The sequence below is a fragment of the Pelophylax lessonae genome (assembly GCF_965119305.1).
Source record: "Pelophylax lessonae genome assembly, chromosome: 10".
Classification (NCBI taxonomy): domain Eukaryota; kingdom Metazoa; phylum Chordata; class Amphibia; order Anura; family Ranidae; genus Pelophylax; species Pelophylax lessonae.
Window position 1 is genome coordinate 17,918,074 of NC_138777.1, and position 21,083 is coordinate 17,939,156.

The following is a 21,083-nucleotide window of genomic DNA, read 5'->3' on the forward strand; positions in this document are numbered from 1 at the left end:
GCACAAAAACAGCGTAATCCCATTTTTATTTAAAATAAATAAATTAAAAAGTATGTGCTTACATTATTAGGTGCCCCCCTGGCACAGGTAAGATCGCCTCAATTAGATACTGCCTCCCTTGTATGTAGGGTGATAACGCACACCTCCTCCTAACTCGTCCTGTAGTTGCGGCCGGTGTTCCGTGAGAATTACCTACCCTGTGAGAATTACCTACCCCTCGTCACTTCCGGCCAGAAGCATCTGAGCAGCGCAGCAGTGCGCATGCCCAGAGCGCCGGATACCTAAAGGCAGAACAGAGGAGCTTACTAGTGCGCATGCGCACTAGTATAAAACGATCACGATGTACCGTGAAAAAAACCTACCGACGCGGCACTTACCTAAAACAGCTGTGCTGACATACGAGTCATCCCCGCACCTGTCCCGGTCACTTCCCTGCTGTCGGCAAGTAAATATAAAAGCGGCTTTCGGCTCAGTGATTTATGTTTTCATACAGCCGCCGCCGCTTTTATATTTACTATCCGAGAGCAGGGAAGTGACAGGGACAGGAGCGGAGATCACTCCTATTTCAGCACAGCTGTTTTAATGTACCCGCTGCATTACATACAGTGCCGAGTACCGGAAGTGACGAGGGGTAGGTTTTTCTCACGGGTAGGTAATTCTCACGGAACACCGGCATGCGTCCCACTGGCGCAGGGGAAGTGACGTCACTGGTTAACAGGAAATCCGGGCGATGTTCAGACCACAATGCATTTCGCTATTGCGTTATCAGGAAGTCTGAGAAGTCATGGACTTTACAGATGTCTAGATCTTTGATTCACTTTTGTGTATTTCACTTCATTTTACTATTCAATACTGAGCACTTAATAATTTGCAATATTATATCACTCAAATATATTTGAATATTTATTTATTGCACATTTATTTTTATAGTTATTTTATGGTTATTTGATTTAACCCTAACCAGTGTTGGAGGATCACAAATCGTTATTAATTGATTGATTGCACCAATTTTATTTATTTATTTATCTTCATGTATTAATTGAAAGAAATTAAGACACACTCACATAAATATTGTAGATTGATATTTGAAGAGTTGAACCAGCGTCGTAAACAAGGCAGACCACCGTTCTGTCACAGAGGGAGAGAGAGATCTTGTGTTCCTGCTAATCAGGAACACAGATGTCTCTTTTCCTCCAATCAGTCCATCCCCCACACAGTAAAGCCTCGTACACACGCAACGACTGCACACAAATTTTCCCGCACGACAGAATTCTACTTCAGAAGTGATGTCATGTGTTGGATTGTTTTCTATTTGTTCTTTCTTCACTGAGCATGCCCAGTCTTGCTCATAAGATTTTTCCCCATCAAAATCTGTACTAATGAGACAAAAATCGGACGTGTTTTGATGAACGACAAAAATTATATAGCCTGCACACCAGGATTTTTTCGGCCGAAAAAGTTGGAGTCAGTTGTCGGAAGCATCATACTAACAAGCCGAAAATCGGCAGATCGGTCGTCGGACGAAAATACCCGGCCGAATTTCGACTCGTGTGTACGGGCTTAAGAAAGCACTCCCAGAGAACACAGTTAACCCTTTGATCACCCCGATGTTAACCCTTTCTCTGCCAGTGTTATTTATACAGTGAAAGTACTTTTTTTTTTTTTTTTAGCACTGCTCACTGTATTGGTGTCACTGGTCCCCAAAAAGAGTCACTAAAATTCGCTGATCGCTGCCATTACTAGTAGAAAAAAGTCCATAAATCTATCCCATAGTTTGTAGACACTATAACTTTTGCACAAATCAATTAATGTAGGCTTTTTGGGATTTTTTTTACCAAAAATATTTACTATAATACATATTGGCCTAAACTGAGGAAGAAATTAGATTTTTTCCATTTGTTTATTGGATGTGTTTTATAGCAGAAAGTAAAAAGTATTGTTTTTTTTTTTTTTTTTTTCAAATTTGTATGTCTTTTTTTGTTTATAGTGCAAAAAAATAAAAAAAAAGGCGATCAAAAGAAAGCTCTATTTGTGGGGAAAAAAGGACATCAATTTTATTTGGATACAGCGTCGCACGACCGCACAATTGAAAGTTATAAGCAATGCAGCGCCATATCACAAAAAAATGGCCTGGTCAGGTAGGGGGGGGGTAAAACCTTCTGGAGCTGAAGTGGTTAAGGAGCACCATAAGCCTGGATACATTCCCCAGACCACTTGTCTTGAGAGGCGCTTCCACTCACACACATGATCTCTTGGTGGAATCATTTGATTTGGTAAGCGGCCAATCTTCACATATAGAGCACAGCAGTGACGCACTTTCCATTGTGGATTATTTCAGCTGCACTACAGTTTGTTGTATTTGCATGTGGGAAAGTTGGAGCATCATCTCTTCACTAAACACATTGAACTGTGGAGCACTGGACTCAGGGGCTGACTGGCAACCTTCAGCCCAGGGGGCAAGTACAAACCAGAAGCCCACGGTGCAGCGACTCGGCCCCCCTTCCACTCTTCATCTTCCCGGCCTCCTCCTGACCCCCATTCCAGGCTGACGCTCTGCTCCAGGTACTCTCTACTCATCGGCCAAACCGGGGTCCTGACCTGGCCAGCAGGGGGCGGTTGGGGGGAGCTGGGACAGCTCGATCTGGGCTGGCCAGGGGAAGAAAGTCTCCAGTGGGGCATGGAACTGGCCTCTGTTCAGACACAGTTTACACCATCCATGATAGGGGGGAGGCAAGCGCTCTATCCTTGTCTTTATCCCGCACTCAGTAGGTCAGCAGTGGAAACTTTTTACTTTTCTTCACCAGGAATCCTTTAATCATGTCTGTGGCAGAAGCGGTGCAGCCTTTTTACGGGGCCTCAGAGCGGCCAGGGGGCAGTTGCCCCCCTGACCCAGTCCTCCCCTGACTGGACTATTTATGAACTTTTTTGCACCATTTATTATTGTTAATTTTTTGTGAACAGATGGTGGCTACTAATTCACAAAAAAATAATTTTTGATGCAATTCACTTGTTACACCGTTCCAGGCAACAAGAGTTTTACTCATCTTGTGACACTTTGCCATTTGAACATTCACTATTGTTTGGTTTTGCTTATTGCACATTGTTTATTGCTTATGTTGCCTAATCACTTTTAGGATAATATCAGTCAAAAACAGCGCATCTTAATTATTTTACAATAATGTATAATGTTTTGTTTTTGCAGCTAGACCAAATATTACTCTAACATTCGATGAACTTACCATTGAACTCGGCCATGAGAGATCTGTTGTGTGTGAAGTCAACAGGTTTTACCCCAAATCTATTACAATAAGATGGTTTAAGTTCAGCAAAGGTTCCAATGACAGAAGAGCTCTGGATAAAGAGACCTGCAATAGTGTGCCGGATGAGAACAGCGATGGGACCTTCAGTGCCACCAGCCTCATAGTTGTAAAACCCTCCAGCAAAGAAGAAGATGGAGATATATATTCCTGCATTGTGAGCCACAGATCCTTCAACAATAATGATGAGGAGTTGAATTGTACTCTGGCGATTAAAGGTAATTAGAAGGGAAGTAGACCTATAACCGTGTTCGCTTTACCTGACACCATATACAGATTTTAGCTCATCCCTTTGATCTGCAGATGAATGAAACATAATAAATACAAAATTAACAATGTTACTTTGTATCTCTCCATCTCATCTAACAATGTTTATAAACACTGTGCCAGACGGTCCATTTGTTGACAGTAGCTGCTATTACAGGTGCTTTATTTACACTGCAACACCCGGCTGTCATTTTGATAGCTGGGAAATGCCAGCAAGTGTGTAGGGAAGGAGGATGGGAGCAGCAAGACAGAAGAACGAAGCATACTATTACTATGTCCTGTATACTTGTAAAGGTTAAGGAACCTCAATCAGGTTCAAAATAGATTTCTTGCTGCTGGATCTGATTAAATAGGTAATTAGAGTGCATGCACGTGGATATCATAGACTGACACATTGTTCAGGTAAATGATACTACTTTTATTTCTAATGGACAGTATATTATATAGTTAGTAGGCGGTGACATATGTTAGTACGTCATAAGCATAATATTAGCATAATACTGATTATTTGCAGCTTTCTGATTAGTCAGGTCCGTTATAAGGTGGTCCCCTTCCAGTTCATGAATGTTATCTTCTTTTGAAGGCACTGTGCCAAGGCTCCATCTTTCTTTTCACGTTCCATCTCGGTGGGCGGGCTGTGAGGTATCTAGTAACGGCCATTTTGAGTAAGGACGACAGAGGAAAAATATATATGTACATGTAGAGAAAAATACACATAGAAAAATTTTGCTTAATTCACAAGTGTTCATCATATTCCTTCACATACTTTGATAACTTTTTTGCTGCTTTGCACTCTACTACTAGATCTCCCTGGTAAGCTTAGTGCTGGGTCAACATCTCTGTATGTGATTCTCTCCATGTGACAGAGCTGGTTCAATCAGTGCTGTCTTCAGGGAGTCCATATTTTTATGTATGTAACAATTTCAGTGGCTCAGGGAACCCCAACATGTGATCTGTTGTCTAGGGCAGTGATTCTCAACCACCGGACTGTGGCCCAATGCCACAGCCTCCCCTCTCCCAACCCTCCAGCCATCTGCATATCCCTTAACCTCTCATAGCTCCCCCAAAGCCTCCCATAGTGGCCCACAGTGCCTCCCTGAGGATCCTCAGCCTCCATAGAGACATACCGGTGGAACTTTGCTTATAGCATAAATCCAACCAGGATTCTAACAATACGGTCTGATCCAGCACACCTCCCATGGATGCTGCCATTTTCTGGCCTCTTTTTCAAAGTACTAGTTGCCTGGATGTCTCTGGTATCAGTACATCTCAGCCATTTTCCGTAAACAACCATACAGAATATAAATGCTAGAAAATTCAGAGTTAGCAGTTTTCATGATTTTCATATACCTATTAAATTACTGAATTTTTCTGGCGTATAAGACTACTTTTGAACCTCAAAAAAATCCCCCAAAAATGGGGGGGTATCGTCTTATATGCCACGTATATTGTCTCCAAGGTAACCTCAGTATAAGTATTACCGGTAGATGTAATCTCTCAAGACGCTGGCTGTGTGGGTATACTGTACCGGTATACCGTATGTACCGTAGCTTCGGCTACATACAGTGTACTGCGATGAGCCAATCAGGGAGAGAGATGTAGTCTATTATTGAATGCAAAGCCTGCTCGGATTGGCGGAGTAACATCAGCCCACCTCTCTGACTTTGCCAATCCGAGCAGGCTTTGCATTCAATAATAGAATACATCGCTCACTGTGATTGGCTCAGCGCGGTATACTGTATGTAGCCAAAGCTACGGTACATACGGTATACCGGTACAGGATTCCCACACAGCCAGCGTCTTGAGAGATTACATCTACTGGTAATACTTAGGGTACCTTGGAGATATTATGAGAGATTACATGTATTACAGTACTAGGGTACCTTGGAGATCTATTGGCACTTTTCCACTGCAAGTACCGGCTCGGCTCTACTCGGCCCTGCTTGGCCCGGTTTGCTTTTCCACTGCTGGTACCGCATTGTATAGTGTCGGAACGGTTCGGTACAATACGGTATAGGTTTGCTTTTCCACTAAAGTAGTACTAAAGTTAAGTGGGTGGGATAACAACGGGGTGGGTGGGATTCTCTGACCAATCAGTGGCTAGTAGTGACTGCATGCAAAGGATTGTGGGATATGGTACCAGTTTGGTACCTGTTGGAACCACAATCGAATAGGTACTGTTTTTTCAGAGCCGTACCGTACCGTACCGTACCGTTCGGTTCCATGCAGTGGAAAAGCAAACCTATACCGTACCGTACCGAACCGTTCCGACCCTATACCATGTACCAGCAGTGGAAAAGCACAAAAGCATGCCGAACCGGTACGGTTCCATGCAGTGGAAAAGCGCCATATGAGAAATCTGATGTTTTTCAATGGTGTTGCCTTGCTTCAGAAGGGGGATAGTCTTATACGGCGAGTATAGCCCAAAACCTATGTTTTAACTTGAAAATTAGGGGGGTCGTCTTATACGCCCAGTCGTCTTATACGCCGGAAAATACAGTATTGTAAACGTGTGCAAAAAAGGAGGCTGACTGGGTTGCTAGAACAGCCTTTTTCAACCAGGGTGCCCAGGCACCCTGGGGTGCCTTGAGGTTTCTTCAGGGGTGCCTTGGCAAAATGCCTAAAAATTGTGTACAAGCCAGCAGGTGGATGAAGCCTGCCTTTAAGTTACACAAAGCCACAAGTTTTCATTATGCACCATTACGACTTTCTAGACACTGGCATCCTAACAACCAATGACATCATCATCAGTTAATAAGGAGGAGGTCTGTTGCCTCCACAGCATCCTTTTTTGACCCTCCTGTGCCCCTCTTCTCAGCACTCGGGTGACATTAGCTGACTGATGGAGAGAAATTAAGGGAGAAGAGAAACATTGGGGTACTAGTCAGTACCAGTGTGCCAAAGTGTATGGAAGAATAAATCACCCCTAAGGTTGGGTGTCCTACATGTGTAGATGTTGCTGCATTAGGTAAAGCTATTAGAATTGTTTTTTACATATTAGAATGGGGTGCCTTGTCTATAATTGTAAAGAGTGCCTTGAGATTGTCTAAATTTTAAAGGATGCTTCGACTGAAAAAATGTTGAGAAACACTGGGCTAGAACAATCACGGTGGATATGGTGATTCCAATATTGTTTATTGCAGGTCTTTTTTTCTCAGAAAATAGGTACAGGAACCACGACCCCCCAAAAACCCCCTTCGCCCCAATACATGCACCCTCCAAACTGCTTTAAATAGTGGGTGTGGTCAAATGTCACTAGCAGTGGGAGAGTCTTAACCACTTGCCTACTGGGCGTTTATTTAATTCTTAGCTTTCAGTGCTGTCGTACTTTGAATGACAATTGCGCGGTCATGCAACGCTGTACCCAAATGAAGTTTTTTTTTTTTTTTTTTTTTCAAACAAATAGAGCTCTCTTTTGGTGGTATTTAATCACTACTGGGATTTTTATTTTTTTCTGAACAAACAAAAAAAGACTGAAAATTTAGAAAAAAAAAAACAGTTTTTATAGTTTGTTATAAAATTTTGCAAACAGGTAATTTTTCTCCTTCATTGATGTGCGCTGATGAGGCGGCATTGATGGGCCCTGATAGGCACTGATGGGCTGCACTGATGGGCACTGATAAGGTGGCACTGAAGGGCACTGGTAGGTGGCACTGAAGGGCACTAATAGGTGGCACTGGTAGGTGGCACTGATGGCCACTGATAGGTGGCACTGATGGGCAATGATAGGCACTGCTAGGTGACACTGATTATGGGGCACTGGTGGGCAATAATAGGTGGCACTGTTGGGCATTGATAGGTGGCACTGAAGAGAACTGATAAGTGGTACTGGTGGGCACTGGCGGCTGGCATCGGGGCACAGATGTTCCTCTCCTCGGTACCAATGTTCCTCTGACAGCGTGAGGAGAAAAAAAAAGCTGATCTCCGGCTGCTGTTTACATCACATGATCAGCTGTCATTCTCTGACAGCTGATCACGTGGTAAGGGGCTGGGACCAGCTTCTTACTCTGATCTGTGATCAGCTGAGTCTCATGGAATCGCTAATCACAGAGTGAGCCGCGCGCGTTCCGTAGGGAGCGGCAGGCAGCTCGAGCACGGGAGGACGTAAATGGATGCCCTCCCGGCAATTAAAGTCCGCGCTGTAGCCGCCTTTCGGCTATAGAACGGATGGGAAGTGGTTAAAGGGGCATGAAATACCAGGAGTGCATTAGGTACAGAGTCTTGGGGGGGGGGGATTTATACACAGAGTGCAGAGTTTGTGGGTGCGGTGCATACATAGTGCAGAGTTCAGGGGTGCGGTACACAAAGAGTGCAGAGTTCGTGGGTGCGCTACACACAGAGTGCAGCCATAGGTGCCTGGGCCCCTTCTCCCTAAGTCCCCCCTGTAGCGCTGCTGGCTTCTCTCTTCTCCTCTCCCTCAGAATGCTGCGGCAGATTGTTTCAGGATGGAAAATGTGGAAGGGGCCAGTGAACGTCATTTAGCAGCCCCTTCTTTTTCTAAATAAACACAATGAGTGACTGGTACTAATTACTCACTGTGTTCATTCATAACTGAAGCATAGCAAACTGTGTTTACTATGATTCAGTTTGTGAATAAACAGGAAGCCACTCAGCACAGAGAACGTCCCATTCATTGACTGTCCAGTGCAGCTGAGGCTGCAGAGAAATGGAATGGGGAGCTGAGGCTCCAGAGAAATGGACTGGGGAATCTCTGTCCTCAGTCCCTTTCTCGGTCTCAAAAGTGAGAGGGTTTGAGCTTTGGGGTGAACACCCTAATGCAAAAGGCTGAGCACACCTATGAGTGCAGCCTTCTTCCACTGTTTATTTTCTCTGCATCCCACATCCACATCTCACTTTCTGACCTCTGCATGCAACCCCCTCCTTCACTGCCCCCATCTTCTTCTCACCTCCTTAACCACTTGCTGACCACCCGCTGCAGATTTACTGCTGCAGGGTGGCTTGGCTACGCAAATTGACTTACCTGTAAGTCGCTTGGGCTTGTGGGTAGGGGGCGCGCGCACCTTCTGACCCGGCGCCGCCGGCGGTGATCTGAATCATTCCAGAACCGATCACTGGTCAGGTCCAGGCCAATGATTTTTTGGCCTGTACCTGCTGACTGGTTCTGGCGAATCACAGAATGTCCTGTTCCTGTGTAATGTAAACACAGGCACAGGATATTATGCAATCTCCTCTCCTGGAGCATCTACTGTGAGTACACAAGCACTACACTGACACCAGTACACATAGGCTCATATTTCACCCCCTGATCACCCCCCAGTTAACCCTTTCACTCCAGGTCACAGTATCACTATATACAGCGTACATATAATTTACTGATCACAGAATTAGCATACCTCCCAACTTTAAAACTTGAGAATGAGGGACACTGGGATGTAAAAGACAAGCGGAGCACACCGCAACAAAAATGGGCGTGGCTAAAACACGCTGAATATTGAGATGGCTTAAAAGAGCATGGGTAAATAGAGTCTAAAGTGGTACTAAACCCAAAAGCAAACATTTATTATATTTCAGTTTACCAGTTCTTACAGTAGATGTGATGGCTGCATTCGTTTTCTTGACTTTCTTTTTTAGGCTTTCTTCTATTTTCACCTGTTGATCCAGCCAGTATGTTTTTTGTTTTTCAAAAGAACATGCTGCCCTGCAGATGTAGCAATTAGAGTGTTCAGAAAAAAACATTAACCACTGACAGGGGTGATTATAATGATCCGCTTTTATTTATTTATGTAAGACCTTTATCCTAAAAGAAAAAAAAAATCATTTTTCTGCAACTGCTTATAAAGTGTTAGTGCATTAAAATTTGCTAGTCCATCTAACACTCCCCTCCCCCCATATTGACAATGCTGCTGTCCAAAGGTGCCTCCGGTGCTCCTACATTCAGAGTGTGGGCACTTTAATACAGGAGGTGTGTTACTGACCAGATCACCAGGTGAAAACAGAGGGAAAAGCCTAAAAAAGGAAAACTAATGCAGCTGCCACATCTAATGATTGGTTAGCTAAAATATATTACAATATTTCAGTTCAGTGGGACAGAAGCCACACCAGGACAGAGATTCTGTCAGCTGTACAGGGGGAGGCACAGAGGTGGTTGACGCCACGGCATCTTGAGCCAGGAATGGTTGTATGTGACAATGGCACCAACCTTCTCTCCGCCCTCCGACAGGGACACTTGACACATGTTCCATGCTTGGCACATGTCCTAAATTTGGTGGTGCAACATTTCTTGAATAGGTACCCAGGCTTACAAGATCTTCTGAGGCAGGCCAGAAAAGTCTGTGGCCATTTCCGGCGATCCTACAATGCCAGTGCTCGGCTGGCTGACATTCAATGGGAATTCTACCTGCCCACCATCAGGTACTCGCCTAACACCTGAACTTTCTCGGCACTTAGCAGGATGTTCGCCCGCCCAGTGCACAGTCAATATGTCATGAACAAGGTTCAGGCTCGAAGACCAGTTTCTTTAGCAATGGAAGCTCACACCGGAACCAGCAGAATAGGAACACAGGCAGTTCACCCTGGCAGATGATGCAGGCTCACCTGAGGTGCGGAATCTACAGTCAGGGCCGGCGTTAGGGGGGGGCAAACTGGGCAACTGCCCAGGGCCCCGAGTGTCCAGGGGCCCCCAGCCGCCCCCTGTCAGCGGAGCGGAGGCAGCGTGACACTATATGCAGGCGGGCAAGGGGAAGACTGATCATTCGGGCAGTCGGGCGGCACTGCCCGAGGCCCCGTGGTTAAGGGGGGGGCCCCACAGCAGTCTGTCCCTGGAGGTGCCTACACACTCTTGCTCAGCTGAGGGGCGGGGCCACACGTTCCCGCCGCGGGGGGCAGCCAGAGTGCAGAGAGAGAAGAGAGCGGAAGTCATCTCTCAGCCAGCCCAGCCGGCAGCCACCCACAGGTTGTGACAGGTACGTGGAGATTCCTAGTCTGCTCTGCTGGCTGCTACTGTGCTTATCTGTGAAGTTCGTGCAGGAGAATGGAGATAAGAGTGCTGCTCTGCTACTGTGCTTATCTGTGTAAGTTCCGATTCTGAAGCACAGTAGCAAGGGGAGGGGGGAGGGGGGTGTCAGTGTGCTACATAGGCTTTGGAAGCAGCCCTTAATATGGTGGGAAACAGATTTTGTCAAAGCAATTCCAACCTCTCTCTCTCTGGAATTGCTTTTTTTTTTAGACTCTGTGACTTTTTTTAGACTCTGTGGTGAATTGTGTGGTGTCGGGGGTGGGGGCGTGACACAGCAGTGCTGACTTTGGTGGGGAGATCACATATTGGGGGGGGGTGTCAGTGGTGGTAAGGGGGGGGGGGATGACACAGCAGTGGTGAAATCACATATTGGTAGGGGGTCTGTGGCACAAACCCCCTACCAATATGTGATTTCCCCACAAAATTCACCACCGCTGTGTCATCCCCCCCCCCCTTACCACCACTGACACCCCCCCCAATATGTAATCTCACCAAATTCACAACTGCTGTGTCATACCCCACACATTTCACCACTGACACCCCCCCCCCCCCCCACCCCAACATGTGATCTCCCCACCAAATTCACCAATCACCACCATTGTATCATAACCCCCCCGCACACAATTCACCGCTGATCTCCTCACCAAATTCACCACTGCTTTGTCATTCGGAGGGAATGACAAAGCAGTGGTGAATTTGGTGAGGAGATCAGCGGTGAATTGTGTGCGGGGGGGTTATGATACAATGGTGGTGTAGCCCCCCCAAAACCACACAATTCACCACTGACACCCCCCCCACCCTAATATGTGATCCCCCACCAAATTCACCACTGCTGTGTCACCCCCCCCCCCCTTACACCCCACAAAATGTGATCTCCCCCAAATTCAATACTGCTCTCATTCCCCAACACACAATTCACCACTGACACTCGGGGCTGATGATTCAGCACTGCCCCCCCCCCCCACCAATATATGATCTCCCCCCAAATTCAACACAACACTGTGATCCCCCCCATCCCAATATGGGATCCCCTTCAGACCTGATCATTCACTACTACCTATCCCCCCCCCCCGTCCCGACGTCACCTTCCCACCCGCCATCAGAGAAGAGGCAGTGGGCGGCGCGCATGGAGGAAGAATAGTCCAGTGTCCGGTCGGAGGACACTGGTCCAACCGAGTCGCGACGCCATGGAGGAGGAAGAAGTCGACTCCCGAGCAGCATGGTCACCAGGGAGTCGGGACATGCTGGTCAGGTCACTGTGCATTGATGGGGGACATGCTGGTCACTGTGCATTGATGGGGGCATTCTGGACACTGTGCATTGGTGGGGGACATGCTGGTCACTGTGCATTGATGGGGGACATGCTGGTCACTGTGCATTGATGGGGGACATGCTGGTCACTGTGCATTGAATGGGGGCATTCTGGACACTGTGCATTAATGGGGGACATGCTGGACACTGTGCATTGAATGGGGGAATTCTGGACACTGTGCATTGAATGGGGGCATTCTGGACACTGTGCATTGATGGGGGACATGCTGGTCACTGTGCATTGATGGGGGGCATGCTGGTCACTGTGCATTGATGGGGGGCATGCTGGACACTGTGCATTGATGGGGGACATGGTGGTCACTGTGCATTGATGGGGGACATGCTGGTCACTGTGCATTGATGGGGGACATGCTGGTCACTGTGCATTGATGAGGGACATGCTGGACACTGTGCATTGATGGGGGACATGCTGGTCACTGTGCATTTATGGGGGACATGCTGGACACTGTGCATTGATGGGGGACATGCTGGACACTGTGCATTGATGGGGGACATGCTGGACACTGTGCATTGATGGGGGACATGCTGGTCACTGTGCATTTATGGGGGACATGCTGGACACTGTGCATTGATGGGGGACATGCTGGACACTGTGCATTGATGGGGGACATGCTGGTCACTGTGCATTGATGGGGGACATACTGGTCACTATGCATTGATGGGGGACATGCTGGTCACTATGCATTGATGGGGGACATGCTGGTCACTGTGCATTGTTGGGGGACATGCTGGTCACTGTGCATTGGTGGGGGACATGCTGGACACTGTGCATTGATGGGGGACATGCTGGACACTGTGCATTGATGGGGGACATGCTGGTCACTGTGCATTTATGGGGGACATGCTGGACACTGTGCATTGATGGGGGACATGCTGGTCACTGTGCATTTATGGGGGACATGCTGGACACTGTGCATTTATGGGGGACATGCTGGTCAGGTCACTGCATTGATGGGGGACATGCTGGTCACTGTGCATTGATGGGGGACTTGCTGGTCACTGTGCATTGATGGGGGACTTGCTGGTCACTGTGCATTGATGGGGGACATGCTGGTCACTGTGCATTAATGGGGGACATGCTGGTCACTATGCATTGTTGGGGGACATGCTGGTCACTGTGCATTGGTGGGGGACATGCTGGTCACTGTGCATTGAATGGGGGCATTCTGGACACTGTGCATTGATGGGGGACATGCTGGTCACTGTGCATTGATGGGGGACATGCTGGTCACTGTGCATTGATGGGGGACATGCTGGTCACTGTGCATTGATGGGGGACATGCTGGTCACTGTGCATTTATGGGGGACATGCTGGACACTGTGCATTTATGGGGGACATGCTGGTCAGGTCACTGCATTGATGGGGGACATGCTGGTCACTGTGCATTGATGGGGGACTTGCTGGTCACTGTGCATTGATGGGGGACTTGCTGGTCACTGTGCATTGATGGGGGACATGCTGGACACTGTGCATTGATGGGGGACATGCTGGTCACTGTGCATTGATGGGGGACATGCTGGACACTGTGCATTGATGGATGGGGGACATGCTGGTCACTGTGCATTGATGGGGGACATGCTGGTCACTGTGCATTGATGGGGGACATGCTGGTCACTGTGCATTGATGGGGGACATGCTGGTCACTGTGCATTTATGGGGGACATGCTGGACACTGTGCATTTATGGGGGACATGCTGGTCAGGTCACTGCATTGATGGGGGACATGCTGGTCACTGTGCATTGATGGGGGACTTGCTGGTCACTGTGCATTGATGGGGGACTTGCTGGTCACTGTGCATTGATGGGGGACATGCTGGACACTGTGCATTGATGGGGGACATGCTGGTCACTGTGCATTGATGGGGGACATGCTGGACACTGTGCATTGATGGTAGACATGCTGGTCACTGTGCATTGATGGGGGACATGCTGGTCACTGTGCATTGATGGGGGACATGCTGGTCACTGTGCATTGATGGGGGACATGCTGGTCACTGTGCATTGATGGGGGACATGCTGGACACTGTGCATTGATGGGGGACATGCTGGTCACTGTGCATTGATGGGGGACATGCTGGTCACTGTGCATTGATGGGGGACATGCTGGACACTGTGCATTGATGGGGGGCACGTTGGTCACTGTGCATAGATGGGGGGCACGTTGGTCACTGTGCATTGATGGGGGACATGCTGGTCACTGTGCATTGATGGGGAACATGCTGGTCACTGTGCATTGATGGGGGACATGCTGGTCACTGTGCATTGATGGGGGACATGCTGGTCACTGTGCATTGATGGGGGACATGCTGGTCACTGTGCATTGATGGGGGACATGCTGGTCACTGTGCATTGATGGGGGACATGCTGGACACTGTGCATTGATGGGTGACATGCTGGTCACTGTGCATTTATGGGGGACATGCTGGACACTGTGCATTGATGGGGGACATGCTGGTCACTGTGCATTGATGGGGGACATGCTGGTCACTGTGCATTAATGGGGACACGCTGGTCACTGTGCATTGATGGGGGACATGCTGGTCACTGTGCATTAATGGGGACACGCTGGTCATTTTTGAACCAACCTAATGATTGTTTGTTAAGTCACGCAATTTTTTTACAGTGTAATCCGTCATTGGTGATAGTATTAGAGTTTTTATTCTATATTTGTTGCCCTGGGGCTTTCTATTTAGTGTAAATGAGTAGCGCTATGTGCAGAGCTGTGTATGTTCTTTATATGGCTCTGCTGCTCCTCACCCAGGCCTACTTATAATAGATCTCGGTGAGGAGCAGTAAACATAATAGAATATTATAATTGATGTGATTATAATGATTATGATTATAATTAATTTAAAGTTATTTAATTAAAGCATATTTTTATGTAGTTGTATGTTTTATTTGGCTAAATTGATTAAATGCGCCAATATTTTTGGAAGAATATAAAAAAATTTGGGGCCCCACTTTTAGGTTTGCCCAGGGCCACACTTTGTCTAAAACCGGCCCTGTCTACAGTAAGTAATAACCGATGCTCACCAGAGCTCCTGATGGTGAAGGTGAGGTGAGCAAGCCAGGGTCCAGTAGCAGATATAGCAGGTAGGGATCAAGCAGAAGCATAGTTGAAGAGCAAGCCAAATGTTGGTAGCAAAGATACGGACGGCAGCAGGAGAGACAAGCGAGATATTGGCTGGTGAAGGAACAATATTCTGGCAACCAGAAAGTGCAGAGACATGGCTTAAATCAGGAAGTTCATGGGAGGAGCAAAGGGTTCAAGGTTCAAGGCAATTAAGATTGACGGCAGGATCATTCAAGGATTTGTCCAGGGATCTGTCCAGCATTCCAGGTGGCTCAGCAAGCAGAGACATAACAGAGGTCCCAGGTTCAATTCTAGGTCCTGACACAACAGGTTGTTAAGGCTTCCCTCCTGAGAACTGAATTTAAAAAGATAATTGTAAAAAGAAAATGTAAATTTAAAAAATTGGATCAAAAACAGCTTGGGGGACCCTTTGGGTCTTGTATGGCTTTTAAAGGGAACCCCATGACAGAATTAAGAAAAAAAATCGTCATGCGGTTCCCCCCCAAAATCTATATTCAGGTCTGGTATAGATTTGAAGGGGAACTACACACCAAAATTTAAAAAAAACAGCATGGCTTCCCCCCATAATCCATACCAGACCCTTATCCGATCATGCAGCCTGGCAGGCCAGGAAAGGGGGGGATGAGCTAGCGCCTCCCCCCCCACCCTCCTGAACCATACCCGGCTGCCTGCCCTCAACATGGGGAGGTTGCTTTGGGGGCCTCCTCCCGACAAGCCGGGGCTGTGGTTGTGGGGGTCTATGGGTGGGGGGCTTATCGAAATCTGGAAAGAAGCCCCCTTTAAAAAGAGGGCCCCCAGATTCCGCCCCCCCCCCCTATGTGGATGTGTATCAGATACATCGTACCCCTACCTTTTTACCAAAAAAGTGTACAAAAGAAAAAAACACACAAGTCAGTTTTTGACAAATCTTTTATTTAAAAATAAAAAAGTAGTGTCCCCCGATGTAAATCCATTGTCAATCACGCCACCCGCCGCACCCCCTGACCCGAAAAAAGGATAAAAAAAAAGGTCTGCTCTTGGTAAACTCTTCCTGCGGACTGCCTATTCACGTTTTGACAGTTCTTATTTAGGGAATGGGCGGGACCACACCGTTGACGTCAACCGCCAGCCCCGCGTGACATCACCGAACCAGCATGCACCAGTCCAGGACATCACGAGGGGCGAGACCACCCGGTGACATAACTGGCGTTGCCCTGCCCATTCCCTATATAAGAACTGTCAAACCGGGAATAGGCAGTCCGCAGGAAGCGTTTACCGAGAGCGGAGCTTTTTTTTTTTTTCAGGTCAGCAGGTACAGTGGGCAGCATGATTGACAATGGATTTACATCGGGGGACACTACTTTTTTGATTTTGATTTTTGAATAAAGGACTTGTCAAAAACTGTCCTATGTGTTTATTTTTTTATACACTTTTTGGGTAAATGGGTGGGGGTACGATGTACCTAATACCCATTCACATGGGGGGGCGAGATCTGGGGGCCCCCATGTTAAAGGGGGCTTCCAGATTCCGATAAGCCCCCCCCCCCTGCAGACTTTCACAACCACAGCCCAGAGTTGTTGGGAAGAGGCCCTTGTCCCCATCAACATGGGGACAAGGTGCTTTGGGGTGGGGGGTGCAGAGCCCCCCTACCCCAAAGCACCCACTCCCCTATGTTGAGGGCATGTGGCCTGGTATGGTTCAGGGGAGGGGGCATAGGCGTGCGCAGCCTATTAAATTAGGGTGTGCAACCCAAAGCTCAAACACACATGTTTGTGTGTGTCTACATATATATGACCCCAGCACATTTATCTCCCTGCCGGCACATTGAAAGGCAAGTGCCTAAATACTTCTCTTATGGCAGAGCCAGTAAGAGAGAGATTTTTCCCATCTTCCTACCAGCACAAAAAGTGATAATGTTAATGTACATGGGGTGATTAGTTTGTGCCCAGGCACACCTGGCACACCCTGTGCGCACACCTATGGGAGGGGGGCGCTCGCTCTTCCCCTCCCCTTTCCTGCCCTGCCAGGCTGCGTGCTCAGAGAAGGGTCTGGTATGGATTTTGGGGGGGACTTGGGCCAAAGGGCCTGGTATGGACTGGGGGGGGGGGGGGGGGGGCCCTACGCTGGTTTTTTTTTTTTCATTTTTATCTGTATATACCTCTTTGCAGGCAGATTAAGGGGACCCCTCCAGGCACGATACTTAAAGGAATTTTTCATTTTTATTGTTTCATTTTAAGCATCATTAAAATCACTGCTCCTGTAAAAACGATAGTTTTAAAAACATTTTTTTGCTTTGATGCATGTCCCCCAGGGCAGTACCCCGGTCCCCATACAGTTTTTATGGCAATAACTTGCTTATAAGCCTATAAAATGAGGACTTTTGATTTTTAATTTTAGTGTCCTATAGGCTTTAATAGAGTTTGCATGTTCGCTAGAACTTTTCCCTTGTTCGAGATGTTCTGGTGCGAACCAAACAGGGGGGTGTTTGGCCCATCACTAGTAGTGAGGAGTGAAATCAACAGTTTACGCCCTTAGAAAGCCTGAAGGCAGTGATTGATTTTCTGGGTCCTGTACGTGGCTAGACTGCCAAAAAGTCTCAGCACTATAAATTTTGGGGTGTCATTTCACATATACCCTTGGAATGTGTGAGCAATATATCATTTCAATCAAACTTTGTGTAAAAAAGAAAAAAAATTATTGTGACAAAAAAAATTAAATATTCAATGGGCGCAACATGCCTCTCAGCAAATTCCTTGGGGTGTCTACTTTCAATAAAGCGGTAATTTGGGGTGTTTTTTTCTGCCCTGACATTTTAGCACTTCAAGAAATGAGAGGCAGTCAGAAAGTAAAAGCTGCTTAAATTCCAGTATATACAGTACAGTACACCATAGTTTGTAGCTGCAATAACTTTTGCGCAAACCAATATATGCTTATTGAGATTTTTTTTTATCAAAGACATATAGCTAAATACATTTTGGCCTAAATGTATGACAAAAATTTAGTTTATTGGATATTTTTTATAAGAAAAAGTAAAAAATATAATTTTGTCGCAAAATTTTCGGTATTTTTTTCGTTTATATCGCAAAAAATAAAAATCCCATTGGTGATCCACCAAAGGAATGCTCTATTTGTGAGGAAAAAAAAAGGACATAAATTTTGTTTGGGTACAGCGTCGCACGACCGCGCAATTATCAGTTAAAGTCACGCAGTGACAAATTGCAAAAAATGGCCTGGTCATTAAGCGGGTAAAACCTTCCGGTCCTTAAGTGGTTAAAGCTCCACCATCTTCCATGCGTCTCACCCATTTGGCTCTAGTGCCTCCCCCCACACTGTAGGTGGTTCTGCCTCTCTCACTTGCTTGGAGATCATCCAGTGGGGGTGTCAGCATCTGCACCTGCATCTCCGTTGTCCCCATCCTGCACTCAGTTGGAACCACTCAGGAGATCAGATCTACGGGAGCCAGTGGGAGACAAGCTGCCATCTGTAAACACAGAAGCTGGACTTCTGTGTTTACAAGTGATAGTGGTGAGCAGGGAGCAGAGGGCCTGAGCCAGAGGAGGTGAAACTGAGTTCCACTATGTTCCAGCTGAAAAAAAAGCCTCTTTTTTCCTGTCGCTCTCACTGACAAGGTTACTCGCTGTATCAACCAAAAATAAACCAAGTTGGCAACTCTCATAACTTTTGTTAAAGTGGTTATAACCCCTTATTCAGTGGCCTTCTGTGCTACACAGAAGGTGAGACAAGTCCTCCTACATAAGTTGCACCTGTTTATCTACAACTATTTGTCCTGTACATCCTATTACAACTCAAGCAGGGAGTTGTAGTTTTGCACTGTAGAGGAACTCTGAAAGCTGACTGGAGGGAAGGGACACCCCCCCCCCCTTTCACACAGAACTCAGGAACAGAGCTTAGGCTGTCAATCACAGGTTGCGTGCTGGAGCTCTCTCCCCTGTCACATTTTTAGCTGCTGGAATCAGGAAAACTTGTCATAAGTGACCCCTGTAGAAATCAGGGGAACTAGACAGTAGTGAGAAATGACACTCACTTGGGTTTTTTACTAAAACTGCATGGTGCAAAATCTGGTGCAGCTCTGCATAGAACCCAATCAGCTTCCAGGTTTTATTGTCAAAGCTTAATTGAACAGGCTGAAGTTAGAAGCTGATTGGCTACCTTGCACAGCTGCGCCTGATTCTGAGTACACAAGGTTTGGTAAATTCTCAGTGCTTTGCCGAGAGGCAAGTAAACACTACAGAAATATGTTTTGTTCAGATTTCATGTCTGAGGATTAGCCCTAGTAAAACCCAGTGCGGCTTGGAAAACACGCTACTTCAACACAATTTCAAAGCTGCCGTTTAGTACGATTTAGACCTCTGATTTCATTGCGGCTTGCAACTTCATTGAACATAAGTATATGCAAGTCACAATTGAATACCAAAAAAGTAGTGCAGGAACTGTTTTAAGTTGCTGCAACTTGAGTCGCAATGATTTGAACAGTTTCATTGCCCGGCAATGGGGTGTAACTTGTCATGCGGTTTTGAACTGTGAAATCGCATGGAAAATCGCACCAGGGCTTACTACCACTTTAACTTTGTCTTGTTTTTTTTTTTTATCATTGCAGAACAGCCCACCACCTCTTGGATGAATTCCATTATTGTTAGTATTTTTGTTCCCTGTTCCCTGGTGGTGGTGGCGATGGTAGCAGCAGTCTGGATACATTTTTGTTATAAAAAAGGTAAGGATGTATCTATTTTCAATGTTATGAGTCAATTTTTAAAACTACAGACAAAATAATATGCAGGATCTTCTATTTAGAAAAGATAGATAGATAGATAGATAGATAGATAGATAGATAGATAGATAGATAGATAGATAGATAGATAGATAGATAGATAGATAGATAGATAATGAAAGGATAGACAAACAGACATATAGAATCTTAATTTCACAAAGAAGTATTTAATACATGGCAAGGGATTCTAAGAGAACCATGGATTAGAGGTAGCCCAGTACAAGTTCCAAATTTTCAGGTAGGCTAACTTTAATTATTATTCTATTAAAGATTTTTCACTAATCAGCCATTAGAAGGATGCATGTGTATCCCACTTACTCAGGAAAGTCCTTTGAACAATAGAAACTATAGTACAGGGGTTTAGTTATAGTACAGCTTGCTTTGATGTATTACATAATGATATGACATATTTTGAATATATTTCACTTCCTTTAAAGATCTACTCACAACCAAAACTAACTTTTTTTAGATATGCTAAGGAAAGTACCGTATATACTTCTTTCAGTATGTCTGTGAAGGTTCTCATGTATCCAGGTCATGGTATATTGTAGCTAGAGGTATTCAACTGGGCTTGTTCTGTATATATGGACTTTTTGGATATTTTGCAACTTATCCAAGCTACTTCTTCAGTTTTAATGGGTGTCTTGAAGATACCCCATTTATATTCACACAAACAGCACCAATGCCTTGATCCAATCATCATGGAAAAGCAGATATTGTTGTCCAAGAACAGGATGATAGGTCTTCTTCCATTCTTATTGGCAAGAAGATTTCATAAGGCTATATTCACACCTGATCATTTTTTACCGCGATTGTACCGCGATTTTTTGTGCAGGCGTTTTTAGATTGAATAGAGACCAATGGAAAACGTCTGTAATCTGCCCAAAAAGAAGCTCATGTACTTTTTTGAGCGTTGGGGGTTTTGCTTACAGCGTCAAAACGCTCAGATGTAAACAGGGGCCATTGAAATGAATAGGATTTGTCTTGTTGGGCATTTTGAGAGCTGATCCTAGAGCAGAAAAACTCCCCAAAAACGCCCCAAAACGCCTACATGTGAATGGAGCCTTAATGTTAATTCTTCCATTAAGGTGTGACCTGTTGTCAAAAAGCCAGGGTACACCATGATACAGATGTTAAAACGGCATTATATGTAGAAGAGAGATGAAATTGAAGACCTCCCCCTCTGTTCAGGGATGGCTGTTCCATTTCGATGTAGATGGCCTCTTTCACACCTCTTGCAAATCAGTTGTCTTCTCTGTCAAAAAAATGCACTTTACTGTTCCCAAAACAATGTGTTTTTCCTTAAGTTGTTGGTAAACCACTAGTCT

The 21,083-nt window shown here is 46.0% G+C and overlaps 1 protein-coding gene across 1 annotated transcript in view; it reads left to right on the forward strand.

The window, feature by feature from the left end:
- Positions 1–21,083, forward strand: part of LOC309565500 (uncharacterized protein) — a gene marked incomplete at both ends in the record, with an annotated part of 88,573 nt that overhangs the window by 37,888 nt on the left and 29,602 nt on the right. The window contains one exon of the mRNA XM_082270470.1: positions 3,203–3,535. Within this exon, the coding sequence (XP_082126596.1) occupies positions 3,203–3,535 (333 nt within the window). The remainder of the gene's footprint in view (positions 1–3,202; positions 3,536–21,083) is intronic.